General features: G+C 47.9%; 1 protein-coding gene across 1 annotated transcript in view; it reads right to left on the bottom strand.

Annotated features, from left to right (window-relative positions):
• TRIM36 (tripartite motif containing 36) overlaps positions 1-7,634 on the bottom strand; it is a 29,584-nt gene extending 21,950 nt beyond the window's left edge. The window contains exon 1 of the mRNA XM_054186633.1: positions 7,542-7,634. Within this exon, the coding sequence (XP_054042608.1) occupies positions 7,542-7,604 (63 nt within the window). The 5' untranslated portion in view covers positions 7,605-7,634. The remainder of the gene's footprint in view (positions 1-7,541) is intronic.
• Positions 7,635-16,883: the final 9,249 nt, after the last annotated feature.

Below are 16,883 nucleotides of genomic sequence, written 5' to 3'. Positions count from 1 at the left end.
GGCGCGCTTTTTAAATTTATTCAGTTTTTAAATTTTTCTTTCGCCAAGGGGCACCGGAAAGGTCGCCCAGCCCAGCGGCGGCGGGGGTATTTAGTACTTTCCCACTCAGCCCCCCGCTCTTTAATAACATATCCCGGTGACACGGGCGCGCGGCTGTCCCCCGAGAGAAGAACATCACGGTACGCTGGGCACGGGAAAGCGAGCCGGGACGCGGCACTTTGAGGGCACAGTAGGCAGGCTCCGGGTAGATTTGGGGGCAGCTAGGGTGTAAAAGATGTTGGGGAGGTGATTCTGCTTGTCTGCACCTCCTACCCTCCCCTTGGAGCACGTTTCCATCGGAAAAGGTGCAGCAAACTTTCCCTTTTCACCACCAGCCAGGGCAAACAAAAATTACTCTTAAATCTCCAGCTTCCTCAGGTTCTGGCAAGGGCAGAGACACAACACTGTCTGTAGTTAATATAGCATTAGGCTATGGGAGAAAAATCACTAGTTAGGAAATTCAGAGTGAAAGCATACAGTGTCCTTACATTACACAACGGAAGGGGGTTTAGTTAATTAAAACAGACGGAGCCTGTACTACATGAATGATGAAATGCCGTCAGTTTGACTAACCCTAAATTTGACCTACTTGCCTATTTAAAAGACTAACATCAAAATAAGAAGTTCCTTTTTCCCCTCAGAATTACCTTCCATATGAGTCAATAAAACAAGCACGCTTGAAACGTCTTATTTGGGTTTTGGTCATTATTTACATCTGGGCTTCAGTGGCCTGGACATGAAATTTAAATGGAAAAATACACTCAGAAATCATGAAGACAGACGTGATGTTTTTGCATGTCCAGCACTACAAAGAACTTTCTAGAGAATACGTGTAAAGATGTTATTTCACATTTATTTTAGAAACCACCCTCATAAAATACAGAGTGCTGTGCTTGAAATGCTTCTGATAATGCCAGTAATGCACATTATGTATATTCAGACTGAAACAAATCACTTAACCGAGCTGGTGGGGGAAATGGGTTGGTAAGGGCAAGAGTTGTCATCCTTCCAACTACCTTTTGGGTCATGATTTGCAAGCATCTGAATAACTATATTATTCCTTAACTACCTCTAGTCTCCCCACATTTCCTGATGTTACAGGCAGACTTTAAAGGATGTAGCTCTTGATAAGCCCTTGTCTACATTAAGCATGCTACCTACCTATTGCTGACACCGGGAGTGGTTGATCTGGGGCGAAATAAACTATCAGCTGCAGACCAGAACAAAGCCCCTTTGCCTCTGCTGCCACCTTGGAAGCAGCATGAAGAAATTTTCTCTTTGGTGGCACAGCGAGGTGAACCGTTCTGCACTTCATGCCAGGGGTGTAGGTGCCAGCAGAGGCACCTAGTGTGGACAAACCTGAAGCACGCGTTCTCCCCTGGCCCTCCCACAGCCTTGGGATGGACCACAGTGCCAACTGCTGTTATGGCCAGCACCTGTGAGTGACTCTTTGTTCAATCCTTTAATAGATCGTTAAGGTATTATCTTGTTTGTGTGCCTGTTTGCTCAGGCTTCGGGGTACTTTAGAGCAGGATTTTAATTACCACCTCCTCCTCATCCACCACATTGAGGTGTTACATGGATGACGAGGTGCTCGAAGGCCTCTGCATGGCAAAACTCCCCCTTCTGCACTCACACTTTTTTACTAGCCTTTTGACCCATCCTCTGCCTAGGACAACTGCATTCACAGTGCCAAAATCCACATTAGCTTTAAGGTACCGTGAGGCAAAAAAAACCCAAGTGTCAGGAATCACTGGTACGTTAGAAAGATAAGAGTACAAACCACGGTCAGAAGGGACTGCTGTTGTTGGCCTCTGCAGACAGGGTTAGTAGGACCAGCCTGGCCATGGAAGTCAAACCTACCCTGCTGCTTTGTTTCCAGCCACATGCGTGCATCGATTGGACACTCCTTCTGCTAACGAGGCACTCCTTTTACATCAAGTAATACCTGGAAAGTGCCGAGATAGTTCAACACACCCTTTGTAACTCACTCCTGCCCTCTCAGCAGGCAGGGTCTGTCAGGGCATTGCTGGCATGCTCTGCATTCCCAAAAGAGCAGCACAAGACAGAAACTGGAGGGGAATTTGTCATCCTATTTTCCCTCCTACCTCAGGTTAGATGTGCTTGTTAATTTGATCAGCGCTGCGCAGCAGTCTCCCAAGCACTTGTTTGCGGTAACCACCAGCACAATTCACAGAAGGATGTGTCACTGGTTTTCAATGAGCCAAAAAAGTCCTACACCGGGTTTTACAAAGCAGTGGGGATCCTGCTGCATGAAGCAGCACAGCCCTGCCCCAAAGCGCTCGGGACAGGCTGGCAACATCTCCCCTGCCTTCAGGGGTCAGGTCCTCAGAACCAAAGCTTTCCAAGACTTTTTTTCTTTTCCATGTGGCTTTTGCAGCCGTGGCTCAACCCTGAGACCCTTCCAATTGAACTGCTGCTACCAGCCTGGTGTGAGGCTCCCATCGGAGCAGAGATGACATGGAGATACGCAGGTTGAAGAGTGAGATTTGTTCCTGTGCTAGTGTGACTGTCCTGGGGACTGAGTTACCAGAGAGATGCCCTTCTCCCTGTGCCATGGAAGTATTTTCTGTCAGGGTGGATGCAGTGGGCTTTTAGCCTGCACCTCACTCTCTGTAAATTGTCAGTGATAGGATTTGCTTCTCTACTTAGCCCTGAAAAGTTGAACCTTGAAGATCACTGTTTTCCCCAGGATTTTCTCAGTCATGCAGGCTGAAAGCTCTATCGTTCACTCAGCAATAAGGCAGGAATTCATGCTGCCTGAGAGAAGCGTGCCTGTTTGGGCTCAGGAATACAGGCTCATCTTTGTCTTCTTGATGGCTACCGTTCAATTGCATCACCCTGAACGGCCAGCGAGGGCCTACTGACCTTGGGTGTTTCAAAATTAAAATGATGACTTGAGGATTTCTTGTCATAAAACAAAAATACCAAAGCTTAATCCTTTCATTCTGGTTGTTCATCTGCTCTGCAGAGATGTGCTACAGGCCCATAACCCTCATGGTCGGATGGGTTTCCTAACAGATCCCATAACCTGATCAGCTTGGACCAAACAAGTTTTGAAGGTCACACCAGCCACTGCTATGCACAGAGCACTGAGCCAATAAAGACTACACTCACCGAACTTCCAGAATATTGGGATGCCGATCGGCTTTGTGTAGGATCTGTAGCTAACACATCTCAAAGTGTGATAAATTGGCCCAGTGTATCTTTACTTTTTCACTTACTGAAAGTGTATAGTACTCTGCTTCACCCCTGGACACCTGCAGTTGCAGGGGATCCAAAGAGCAGCTATAGACAACAGTCCATACAGAGGACTCTGCTGTTTCCCTCCATGCATTGTAACCACTTGCCAAGCACGTGAAAGAATTATAATGAAAAAGCTTCCCAAAAATGACATTCAAACTAAAATACCCTCCAGCTCTGAACTAAGAAAGAATCATACCTGTAAACAAATTATTACTGCTTAGTAGAAATGAAAGGGAGTGGTTATTTTTAAAAGGATTTGGAATATAAGAGATTTAAATTTAAAAAAAAAAATAAATAAAATTTACAGGAAGCCCAGCCATAGACTCAAGTTTCTGACAACATAAAGATATGGCATGAAAAATATGAGTAGTACACACGTAGCACACGGGGAATGGCTATTCTGTCCCGCTGCCTTCTCTCCTGCGCTGCTGGTGGTAGCTACCCCTGTCACGGAGGGCAAGGCTGGCAGCTCGCCCTTGCTGTGTCACACCCCATCATCAGAGAAGCCACCACTGGAGTGATGAGGACACATCTAAGCTGTGGAAACACACCTTTGTCACACAGGCTGACTAACCCAGCTGAGTAACTCAGATTAAAAACTGTGAAGACAGGCAAGTTGGATTTTAACTCCTTTTAGCTGCTAGATTTCAAACTCAGACTCCTCTGCAGTATCTAACTTAAGCTGTTACCTGAAATTGAACTCCCAAGTTATCTTTACATGCTCTTTTAACCCAAGTCACCTTTTTACGCAAATACACCTCATAATACAGACATAATCTGGGCACGCTTCTGGATACTCCATCAACAAAAGAAAGTTGCTTTTAAAGTGACAGGCTATTCTCCTCATAGGGACCCAAACCCCAAACAAGCGCTTTCCTACACATAAGCAAGAAATACGTAAAGCTTTATCTTCTGAAAGATAAGGAGCAGAACTTCAGTTCAGCTGAGTCAGGCAGCCTGGAGCAACCCACCAGCCCCCACAACCACTAGTAAACTTTGCTGTATTTCCTCTCTCCAGTTCCTCATGCGATTCGGTTTTTGCACCCCCACATAGCTCTGTCGCTTACCCTCGCCTGGAGAAAAGCTGAAATGCCACCACAAGAGAGTTGTGCATTGGTCACTACATGAAACCTGGCAGAAGGGAGGGAAATAAATCAGTGTCACCTGCAGTGTCCAGGTGGAGAGCACGCAGAGTTTAAAATGCTCTGAAAATTATTTCTATGCAGTACTCATGTTCACATCATATGGGGTTTTCGGCTTTGTTTTAGTAGTATCTATTTCTTTAAGTGCTTTTTCTGGAGAAGTATTTTTAAAGCTGTTCCTGAATCACAAAATGTTAGTTTCTACAAACCATGCTGAGGGTAAAACAAAGCAAACGAGTGAGGGAAAAAACCGAGAGGACCAGGGATTTGATTAAAAAAATGGAGTATGCCAAGATGCTTATTTCAACAAAATCAACAGCTACTGCACAAGGACAGTGTCAGTGTTGCTAGCCTCTCTCTGACACTCACATTGGTTTATATCAGTTTATTGATTTTATTCCACTTGCAGGAAAATGCCTGAAAATGGTCCTACAAAATGGATGACAAGTATTGGTATCAGTTACCCCACCAGACACAAATATTTCTTTATAGAATTTTCTAAAAATTCTTTTAAGTTAATACTACAAGAGAAGCAGATGCATTCCAATGAAGAAAACACACATCCGTGCAAGTAAAACAATTTTGGATGGAGCGAGGGTGAATAATTGTAGGGATATTTGTGGGCTTGACTACTGCAAAAGGAAACTTACAGACAGTGAAGAAGAGAGAGGGAAAAAAAAAAAAAGAAGCCTTAAACCCTTTGCGGAATATTATGTCATTTTGAGACAGTTGAGTGTCCGTCCTTGCTGTGATTTTAGCTGGGATTTCAGAGTCCTGAAAGAAGGTCATACAATCTCCCTCTGCCTCAGTTCCTCTGCTCCAAAATGCAGTTAATTGCTAATCTATCTCACAGGGTTATTTTGGAGTGCTCAGATGCTGCTGTGACGTTTGTGACAGGTGCTTCGGAGGCCCAGAATACCTCACAGAGTATTGTGGTGAGCCTAAACAGATGTTACGGATATATGGATTACACGAGGACTGTCTTATTGGGGCTAAAAGTGTTACACTCATCTTTCTGTCCCAGGTACAACGTGCCAGTTGTGTGTGTGAAACAGAGTCACAGGGGAGTAATTACTACAAATCGTTAAAAGAGATAACAGGTTTTTGAAGTGACATTCCCCCAGGGAAAAGTGATATATAACGATTTGCCCTGTTTGAGAGGCCTGACTCTCGAACTGCAAACTAAGGGGAAAAACAGCATGAAAACAGCATTTGAGCACCGAAAGATGTCACATGCCCAGGGTCTACGAGCTGATGTGTGGTACCTGTTGGGACCCCATGCAGCAGTGAGGTCAGTGTGCGAGTGCCAAGTATTGTTACTACATCCAGTTTCTCTGATAGTTCTTTGTTCAGTCAAAGCCAGATGCTTAGCACTTAATTCAGAGCATGTTAATGCTCTCAGGCTTTGTTGCAAAAGCTATATTGACATGGCAGGACAAAAAAGGGAAAACGGGAGTGCTGGGACCTCTAAGCTGTAATACCCTTCCCCATAGCAAGTACAGTTTACCGTGCGGAAGAGTCCTTTTGCTGGCATGATTTATGTCACTTGAGAAAGAAGCTTAATTATCCCAGCAGAATGCCCACAAGCTCCTGGATAACATCAATAAATTACAAAGGGGCTGTAATCTAAACCCCCTGTCCGGAGTTAAAGAAATGCAAAAGGAAAACGTGGAGCATGAGAGGTCTCAGAGTTGGCCCTTGGAGAGCCTCAAGCAGTGACCGCCACGATGGAAAGTCTGTGAAGGTCAGACAACTGCTACTGCTCCTCTTTTCTCCAGGCACATCAAGTGTCTCTGAGGGTGGGACTTGGCAATGTGATGCTCGATGTATAAAGAACAGCACTGTTTGTAATAAACATGCATATTTCACACAAATGTGCTAACTCGGCTGTCTACCAAAGCATATGCTCTTGCAGAGGGTGTCTGATTCAAGGCTGCCAGCACAGACTGTTTGACTGTGAGAGAAGGGACAGACATCATCACTCCCTTGTGGGGAGATCGCAGGCAAAAGGAGTTTCTTGCCTGAAACCCTTAACGATTTTGTGTATTGCATAAAATGGACAGGAACAAGATGTGGCCACCTGAATTTTCCTTTGGAGCACCAGGCATGGTTACTCCTGGGCAAGGAGAAGCAGAAAATCACCCAGAAAACTGCTCTCTCGTCCACTCCAGAGGTTCATCCATGATTTTTAGAGGAGGCAGCGGGGCAGAGGGAGGGGGAGGAAGGGTAGGCACAAAAAACAGGGTGTGAAGGCAGCCTCTGGAGGTGGGCTGGAAGGTCTTCAGAACAAACAGTCTTTCGAATAACACCACTGTTTGCCACACTTACTTTTAAGTTTGAAAATACGGCGACTACTTCATTTTTTTTTAAACCCACCACAGCAGAGTCTTTGGGGGAAGGGCACAAAAGTGCTCCCTGTTTTTCATATGTATCAGCATCTCACAAATACAAGAAGTTGGATTCCCTGCCCCCCCACCCCACCCCCCACCTTCTCCTTTTTCTACGAAATGCACATGCTAGTTTCCCTCAAAATATTTGCAAATTCTGAATCATTTCCTGGCGGGCGGCACTTTTCACCCCAGCATCACCCACAGCCACTCCAGCTGCGGAAAACAGAAAAAGCACCCCCCCACACACCCCCTAACAGGCTGCCGTGGGGGGCAGGTTAAGCGTACCGCATCCACAGGTTAGCAGAAGGACAAACTGTCGCACGCACGGAGCAGGAGGCTGCAAAAATACCAGATGTCGGGCTGAGTTTTAATTTAAAAAAAAAAACAAACCGCCAAACTTTTGCATCCGACAGCCTCAGACGCGTGCGGCGAATACTAGGCGAGCCTGCAAAGTGCATCAGCTCTGAAGACAAGTTCCCCTCCCCAAAAAAGAAAAAAGAATTGAAGGAGGGGACCGAGCCCAAGCGCATCGCCTGCGGCTCTCCGGTGCCCGTCCTGCTCGGCTGTCCCGGGATGCCCCACCGCCGGCTGCCCCGCGGATGCCTCACCGCAGCCCCACGGAACCACACGCCGCCGCCGGGCACTCCCGCCGGCAGCCGCGGGGACCCCGCAGCGCCGGGTCCCCGGCCGCGCCCGCCCCTACCTTCTCCCGCTTCAGCAGGTCCAAGATGTAGCCGAAGCGGCCGCCCTCCGCGGCCCCCTCCATGGCCCCACGCGTGGCGCCGTGTCGCGGCAGGGAGACGGCCCGCCGGTCCCTCCGCCCCCCCGCCCCCCACTCGGTTCTCTCCGGTCTGGGGCGGGGGGAGCCGGCGTGGTGGGAGAGATGCTCTCCTCGCCTCCGCTCCCCGCCCCCGCGGAGGATGCTGACGGGAAGGTGGATGCCCGTGGAAACCTCCCACACAGCAGCAGGGCGGGTGGACCGTCCACGGACAGAGCGAGATGCCCACAAACACGGACTCTGCTCGGATGCTATGACTGCGAGACCTGGGTTAAAGCTGGTGAGGTTATTCCTACTCATGGTCTCGCCAAATCTGAGTGTTACCGTATGAATCACTCTCCATCTTCACTGAGGCCGTGGTGTGGGGCTGATGCCACAGACGGGTCTGCCCAGGGCAGCACGCAAGGTGGGCATGCCTCTTTCCAAAGAGAGGGAAGCACAGCTTGAAGTGGGATGGATGCTGAGGTACAGCATGATGCACTTGTCCCCAGGCTCCATCTAGTTTTCTTAAATTCCAAGCTTTTGTCTAGGTGAAAAAACATGTCTAAACACATCTGCAGAGAAGAGGACCTGGTAATGTAATGCACATGATGGCGTGTATGATCTGTCTCGTGAGTTTGCACTTGACTGGTGGCATGTCTGCGGGGTAACTCAAACAGGAAGACTACTTCACCTACTTTTCTGCATCCCAGGCCTGATACTGCCACTTGAGATGAGATGGATACACCACGCCTGTGTACAACTGTGGCAGAAAAACTGGTCGCAGCAAACTCAAGCACCCTGCATTGCTTGAGGAAGGCAACCCTCAGGGCTCGCTGAACCATTCACACAAGTCAAGAGGGCCAGCCACCAGGACAAGCACTGCAAAACTCCACTCCGACACAGGGAGCAAGAGGTCCCTACAGGATGGGTGGGGAATGGTGTTTGAGACCATCGCACCCCTGCTCTGTGCCTGTGTCCACTCCACGCCACTGCGATAGCTTCCTTCTGGCGGAGGCACCACTGGTCACTTCAGCCAGCAGCTGGCTTATTTCTTCCTCCTCTGGTCTCAGACTGCCCCGAACCCAGACATCCTAGCCACCCCCAAGACCTGGGGGAAAGGGGCAGGTGAGCGGCCCCTCCGCTGCTCCTTCACCAGATCTCTCCCAAACTGAGAGGTGGAAGGGGACAAGCCACCCTTACGCTGTAGCTATCAGGTGGCCCATGGAGCGCATCACCCCTGTGTGGTGAAAACATAGCAAAGGGTGTTTTGTAACAGTATAATGTATCCCCTTGGAGGCTGTGTTTCCTAAGCGTACTGATACGGTAGTAATCTTATCCCAGACTCTCTCTACAGGTTACTCACCGAAACAATAAACCTTTCCTTTCTCAGGAAACGGGACTCATGAATAGCTACCAGACTTTTCTGTTACTAGATACAGTACAATTATATGTATCAGATGACTCATTAATCAAATATCTCGTTATTGGGGTATGGACAGGCTTTCAGCGTTCCACGTATTGCTTTTGTGCAAACAGCCCAGGAATAAACAATGGGCAGCAGCGCAGAGGACAGTCAGCTGTCATCACCCATGTGGCTCAGAGATCCGCAATACATAATTTAACTCAATGTGAGATATTTTGATGCTCTAATCCAGTTCCAGCTCACCAAATGGCACTCACGTAGGAAATATTAGCTAATTTCTTTGGGTCGGTTTTGAGCACTGTCAGAGAGCAGGGCTGGCCAAGGCTGGCATGAAAGACAACCTGAAGGAGTCCCTCACTTCTCCCAAGCTGCTCGAGTCCAGTAGCCATCTGCAGGACACTGCGCTGGTGGTGGCCTCAGTGACAGCGGCGTTCCCATGTCAAGGAAGGTTGTACCATGGTATCAATGTGAATCTCCAAACGATAACCAGCATCAAGCAGCAAACATACCTTTGACCTTACTGCTCAGTAATGATGGGCTGCGGGGAAAGCCGAGGAATTTACAACCCTTTCCGCTCCGCAGTGCAAGACAACGTGCAGTGGTTTACTCCACTGAAACCCTTTCAGCTGGAGGCATGTCTGCACCTGAATCTCATTGCGGCTTTGCTACGTTCATGTTAAACATCCCCCAACAACCACCTCCCAAAGCCTGTGAGACAAAGGCCTCCCCTGGTGCAGGCACCAAGAACCTCCCCTGAATCGGCCGTTTTGTCTGGCATTCTTTGGCCACGAATCACACTGGTATTTTGAACTATGTGCCCTGAATTTCTGCCTGCTATCTCATATTTTTATTGTTGCACTGGTGTGATAAGTTTTTTTCCTTCTTCTTTCTTTTTCTTTTTCTTTTTTCTCCTTTTGTTTTTTTTTTTGCTTTTTCTTTTTTCTTTTTCTTTTTCTTTTTCTTTTTCTTTTTCTTTTTCTTTTTCTTTTTCTTTTTCTTTTTCTGTTTTTTCTTTTTTCTGTTTTTTCTTTTTTCTTTTTCTTTTTCTTTTTCTTTTTTTCCCTTTCTGCCACAGACTGTAGGTTATGGCCAGTCTGGGCTGAAATTCAAGGACTTGGGACAGAAAGGATATAGTTCCTGGTTCCCCTCCTCGTTCACCTCCTCATGTCCTGCTTCCATAAATTGATAACACCCCAGTCACAGCTGGGTTGTGCGGTCCTCCAGAGCAGGGGTGTGCTACGGTTCCTCGTTAGAGCGTTCCGTATATGTAAAGAGATGTAAATGTAGCTCAAGTCGTGAAGTCAGCCAGGGCAAGAAGGATACAGGAGAAGGCAGAAGAAGCTGACGGTTCTTTCATGCGCTTTTCTTGGAGTGGTTTTGTTTCAGCATTAGCTCTGTCACCGTGCCAAGTTTGGGTGGCTGCCAGCGACAGGCGAGCAGGGGGATGCCACAAACCACTTTCTGCATTGATTTCCCAGCTTTGGCAATGGCACCCTCCCCAGCCGCTCTTGCTGGGATGATCCTGGCCCCTGTGTGGCCGCGCTCTCTGCCACCAGCCCTGCAGAAGAGCTTGTTTCCACAGAGTCCTGCGAGGCTGGGCAGAGCCTTGTGGGCGGTTCAGTATCATTAACACGAGCTGTCTCCATAGATCCAGGGTAGCTAGGAATTTGGGACTATTCTCTGCAGCAGGTATCAATTCCTGTAGCCATTCTGAGGGATCCCCTTCACCCCCCCTCAGATGGAAGGAAGTTTGTGCTGGTCTTTGTCCTGGGGGTCTGCGGGCTCACAGGGGAATGTGTGCTCGGAAGGCCGGAGACAGAGGGAGAAGCTTCGCAGTGCAGCTGGTGGCCCAGGGACTTTCACCCCTCTTGGTAACCGTCCGCTGTGTTTTACACAACCTTTACTGAGGTAAGGCTGTATGTCAGAAATAGCTGGGAGCTCCTCACCTGTTCTGCATAAATCATGGATATGAATTTGCTTCTCACGCTTTTCCTCCTTCTGTTTTGTCTCTCAGGTCGGTTCCTTTCTGTGGAACCAGGATGTCTGAAAATGAATTCAAACCTTGGGTTGTCATGAAATTATCAGTCTCAGCGCATGCCATATTATGTTAAAATGAATCAGTGGAAGGATTTAATTTGCTTTATATCACTTCAGCTTCAAGTAGGTATACAAAAAAGCAAGGATGCCAGGCTAGATTATCCACTCATATGAAATAATTTGCATAATTTTATACCAATGGAAAATCTGGCCCTGTGAAATGTCATGCAACACAGGGCTTTGTCTTGGCACATTGGTATAAAAATTAAAATATGAAGGGAATTTGTGTTTCCTGACCTGTGAATTATGTTAATTCTCTGAGGACAGCAATGACAGCCCTAGATTTTCTGGCTGATCTCCTTCTCCGCCTTAGTTTCTACTTCTGAACTACTTCTGAACTAAATCTGAGCAGTGGGGCCTGCTTAAATGCTTTTTTCTTTCTGCACCCCTAGGATGGTCAGGTGTTTTCCCATTTCCATTATACAGGGAATCCACCCAAGCATGCACCCTTGGCAGCCGTGCAATGTCCTCAGCGGGGGTCTTCCCCCACTGTGCAGCTGTACACCACACTTGAAGTTGTTGGCTACCATTACCTGAGGAAATCTATACAAAAAGTGCCTGAAAGCAGTTGCAGCTGGGATATGGAAAGGGCTACCACAAATAATTCAGTACGGAGGAGGGGGAACGCTTCCATTTTACGGTATGCATGGGGAAAATGGATCTGTGTAGACGCACTTCCATCTCAGACTCTGATGTCACCGACAATTGCAATGCCAGAGCCATGGAGATGGCAAGAAAGATGATGTTAGTAGTGGAAAATCATGCCAGTATTCAGTACGGCCTACTTCAGTGTTAAACTGGACATTTGAACAAACATTTGAAATGATGAAAAAACCCCACCACTGATACATAGCCATATGTGCGTGTCTCTGGTAAGGATTATGACCTGCTTTTACTCTCTTAACAATGTTCAGAGGCCTGCATCCAGCTTGAGCAATACTAAAGAGAATTTGTGTAAATAGTTTATGAATTTTATATAAACTGTTTCCTTCCACAGGGAGTGATGTAGATGGGAACTGTCACTAGCAGAAAAAAAATTGCCACGAAACAGATGAGACCTTCTGATGGCTGTAAAGGTTTTACAAGCAGAACAAATGAGACCGAACTGTATTTCAAAGCATGTAGACCTAACCCTCTCCCTGCAATAAACCCCATCCCCTCTAGATCTTTCAGGCACCTCAGGGGGATTTTTCATTTTTTCCGCATTCCCACCTGTGCTGCTCTGTGAAAGAAAAAGGAGCACAACTATCTGGAGTCTCGTGGTGAGCGGTCAGGGAGCGGTCTGCTTCTGCGTCCCTTCCACATTCAGCTGAGGTCCCACCAGGGCCGCCTCAAGCAAACTCCTGCACCTTCCCCCTGACACTCACCCCACTCAGGATTCACATTTAGCCTGTGATTCCCTGGGATCCCCAGATCTCTCCCTGCGATGCAGCTGCCAATTCACATCCTCGCTTTCTGTTGGAGAATTTGATTTTTACCTCCTCAATGTCTCCAGCCTTCCTCAGTGATGAAATTTTTACTCCCCATCACCACAGACGGAAGCAGGGTTTTATTTATTTTTGTATACTTTGTTCTAATATGTACTGGCAAAACAACAATGTTGCTAAACACTTTGCTAACACTAAATACGGCAAATAAAGAGCAACAATCAACGTGAGATACTGAAGCGGTTCTGCTGCTGCTCTGTGGCGTCGTCACCCATTGCCAACGGCCAGAAGAAAGAGTCTCACCCTTAGCCTGCACCTCTCATTTCCTTTACTTCTGGATGTAGGTACTCTGGCAAACGCAAAAGTAGTAAAACTAAAAGGTGAATTTCAAATCCACAATATTTTGGTGCCAGACCTCTGTTCTAGCATGCTTAGACCTTTTTGACACCAGAGGTATCTACCTCTAGTCTTGCTCCATTTAAAGACCTCCGTCCAAATACTGTAAACACATCCATTCAATATTTGTGAGGCAAAACCACTCAAAAAAAAGTACGGAGTGAAAATTGCATCTGTGCTGTGTGAAAAATTATCTTTATGTATGATTTCCTCCTAGCCTGTCCCATGTGATACTAGTACAATATCACACGCCCCCGGGAACAAGCTCATTTAAGAAATATGGGTTAAGTATGTAGAGTGCTATTAATATTTAATGTATTGAGTATGTTATTAGATATTTATAAGGAATCAGCTAAAGTACGTAATGATGCATACCATGAATATATAATGTAATTGCCATTTTTTGCTACAACTACAGTTAATCAAGTTTGACAATATAAAGAGAATTTTGTGTATCTAGAGTTTTAACAAATATTAATTGAGCAAAACACAGCAGGCTCGAGTCTATTAATTTACTGATTCTATTCATTTACTTGAAAGAATGTGCCTAATGAAGAAATCAGAGACATGCAAATCAGATAAAGATAAGGGAAAGGTGAGCGCTACTGAGATCTGCATGTGGCTGTGGTGATGTATGTTTTAGTGATTTTGTGTGTTTTGCAGAACAGTTACGTCTGTAACAGCAACGGCTCTGACGAAGGCGGCATAGACCCGAAAGCTTTTCAGACTCGGCTGGCCCTCAGAGGGTATTACACTGCTCTACAAAGCTCGTCCAGTTCATGCCTTCAAGGTTTAAATGCATCCGCTGGGCTCCTGCACTTTCCTTTCAGCTTAACTGCAGCAGGATTAGGTTTCAGTTAACTTTTCCTTTTTCAAAATGGCATGCCCTGTGCTCCTGCAATGAAATTCTTCCCCTGCATTTACCCGTGGGTTAATACAGTCTTTAATCCCCACTGAAAGTGGATTAAGCTCCCTGGGGATTGAATTTGCAGGGAGCGAGACCAGTGTGGACCCCGCCAGACTCTGAGAGAGCCAGACAAGTGCTGACCCTCCCGGCGTCGCACTGCACCAGAACGAGCCTGACCCTTTACCCACGTCCCCTGCAGGTGTCTGAGGCTCTCCAGACCTTTAATCCCAATAACCTGATTTTAACACTAGCATCCAGCTGGGATCAGCACTTGGGCAGATGTTGTGCCGTTGGAGTACCTACCTGCAGTGCTGCAGTGCAGTGGGGGGACTCTCACAGCTGGCCTGGGCGGGCAGCATGGTGCTGATGGTGGTTCCTGCTTTTCCTTGCCCCTCTGAAGACCCACCAAGGTGCTGGTGACCCCTCACTCAACTGCTGGCTAAAACAGAGTTGGCTTGTGTATATAAAGGGACGTGCAGTGCTGAGGAAAAGGCCAGAAATGTCACCTGGGGGAGTTCATCTGAAGCCACAACCAAGCCAGTTGTTCCTTGTAGCGTTAACAAAAAGCCGAGGGTGAAGTACAGCAGCATTCCTGCTCCTGGTCCCATTGTCTGGGGCGCGGAGAGAACCTGGGGCAGCAATCTGTCCTGGATGTGAGCTGGATGCCAAGGCTGGCCAAGGGGCCCAGGGAGGAAGGAGAGCACTGTTTGGGGCCAAATCCCCAAAATGGTGGTTCTGGCTGTTTCCCCATGTGTGTTGTGGTGCAGGAGGAGCCGAGCACCACAAGGTGCAGAGCCAGCCACAGGGTGTAGCGTAAGAAAACCACAACCCCGAGGGCTTTGCTGTAGCTCTGGAAGACGTTCCCGTCCCATACAGGGTGCAGAGTCAGCTAGTACAAACCTCGCTGCGTGACCTTGGTGGCTTTTATCACGTGGGTGATATGCAGAAGCATGGCCCCTGATGATGGGAGTCTGGGCACTACCATGGGCACTTATGGACTATTCTGGAGTTTCTAGAAAAAGAAATCTCCCTGGTTTCCTGTGCAAGTTTCTTTTCATTCCTTTGACTTCTACAGGCCTCTTGACAGCTCCAGCAGTTCTCCTCGGCATACTTACAGAGGCCTCCCTGATGCAGCAGCCTAACTGAGTGGGACAGATTTCCCTCTGATTCCGCTGTACTTCACAGAGGCACGCTCGCTCTGCCCTGCTGGGAGGGAGAGGAAAGTCAAATGCATGTTGGTCTGCCAGGGGCAGCTCCTCCCAGAGTCCTCCCTAAATAACTTGCCAGCCAAGGACTTAAAACTGGTTAAAGGTAAGACAAACCCTTCTCCTACTAGCTAGGAATATCACGTTATTTATGACCTTTTCACTGTATTCGCATAGAGTGAAGGTGGGTGAAATAAACTATGTTCGCAAAAGGACATTTTAGCCTTGTTTGGTTTTATTTATTTATTTTTTTACAATTAGTTTAAAGCAATCAAGAACAATCTGTTCCTGACTGATGCCAGCAGATGAGCAGAAGTGTGTAGGCTAGAGCTGTCTCAGCCTGCAAGACAAGGCACCTCCGAAGTGTCTGAATCTTCCTTTGCCAGTGTTTGCAGTGTACAGCCCTTCACCAGAGCGACTGACATCGGAACATTTATTTTTGAAAGAAAAAAAAAAAAAAAGAAAAGAACGATATCTGGCTGCCATCAAAAAGCACCAGAAAGCTCAGCTTGTTCTGATGGCAAGAGTCACCCGTGGGTCGCTGGAGCAGGCTGGGCATCCAGCAAGGGGATGGGAGGGGGATCCAGACTGGCTACCAGATCAACAGCTGCTGCAGACTTTAATTTCCTTTTATAGAAGGGATACCGTGGGAACCGTTGCTCTTCATAGCTGCGGAGTCTTCAGCTTAAAAAGCTGCCCTCCCCGGGGACCGCGCGCTACGTCACATCCCAAATGCCGGTCTGCGTGTTTGCTGCTGTTTGTGCTGCAGCCAAAAGCAGCATGCTTGCCTCTGCTTCGTGTGGGGACCTGCGAAGCCTCCCTGTTCTGTGGCTCCTGGACCACGGCTTGGAGTCACAGGAGGTGAGAAAGCCTGCAACAGCCCGGAGGGGCTACGGGTGGGTGGTGAGGGAGATGCAGAGTTAGGGCCACCTGGGAGCAGGAGGAGAAATTCCTTGGGAGCCTTCCTGCTGCTGTGCATGGAGACCTGCTGGGCAGAGCGTGGGCTTGGTGCCTGCCTGGCTCCTGTGCTGAGGGGCACCGAGCACAGGAACACAACGCAGCCAGTACAGGGCTGGGGAGCTGCTTTCCCACCGCACCTGCCATTCCCAGCTCCTCCTCCAAGCTGGGAACCCCCCTCAGCACAGAGTGGTGTGCATCTCAGGCAAAGCAGAGAACATGTGCCTCGGCTGGTGCTTCGTATCTGCGTTTAATAAAAACTGGGATAAGCCTAGGGCAGCCGAGGGGAAGGGGACAGGATTTGCATGTGTCCAGGGAAGCTCACCTCATTAACACAGCTTACACCTTTTCTTCAGGTGCCCACCATCCCAGCCCTCGCCCTTACAAGCAGCTCCTCCATCTGCAGAAGGAAGTTGCTTGAGGCTGGAGTCTATTTACGCTGAAGACAAACGTCAAGGCGGGGAGCCTTCAGACAAGTTTGATGGCAGTAGCAGTTTGCGTGGTCCGTGTTGGAAGCTATCTATAGCAACTGGGAAGCCACAGAGAGCACATGCTATCACCACTCTGCAGGACGCACTCTGTCTGGCCTTATATAGGGAATTATATATAGACCCATATACAAAAATATAGAAGAGCCCCGTGGTTGTGTTGGAAAGCCTCACCCAGACACAGCTCCAGCAGAATCCTGTCCTTGGCCCCAGCCAGGGAGCTGCATATTTCAGAAGGATGCTGGGCAGCCAGCACCGCCTGGGGACAGCTGATCTGTACGGCACAAGTGTACAGGCTGGAGTCCTTCTAAAACTTACGATGTCCTCTAAAGTATCTTTGTGCTATTTATAGAAACATCCCCCCTCCCCCCATTCCCACCTATGC

This window comes from Rissa tridactyla, chromosome Z, assembly GCF_028500815.1.
Source record: "Rissa tridactyla isolate bRisTri1 chromosome Z, bRisTri1.patW.cur.20221130, whole genome shotgun sequence".
NCBI classification, from domain to species: domain Eukaryota; kingdom Metazoa; phylum Chordata; class Aves; order Charadriiformes; family Laridae; genus Rissa; species Rissa tridactyla.
This window is presented reverse-complemented; position numbering and strand designations above follow the sequence as displayed.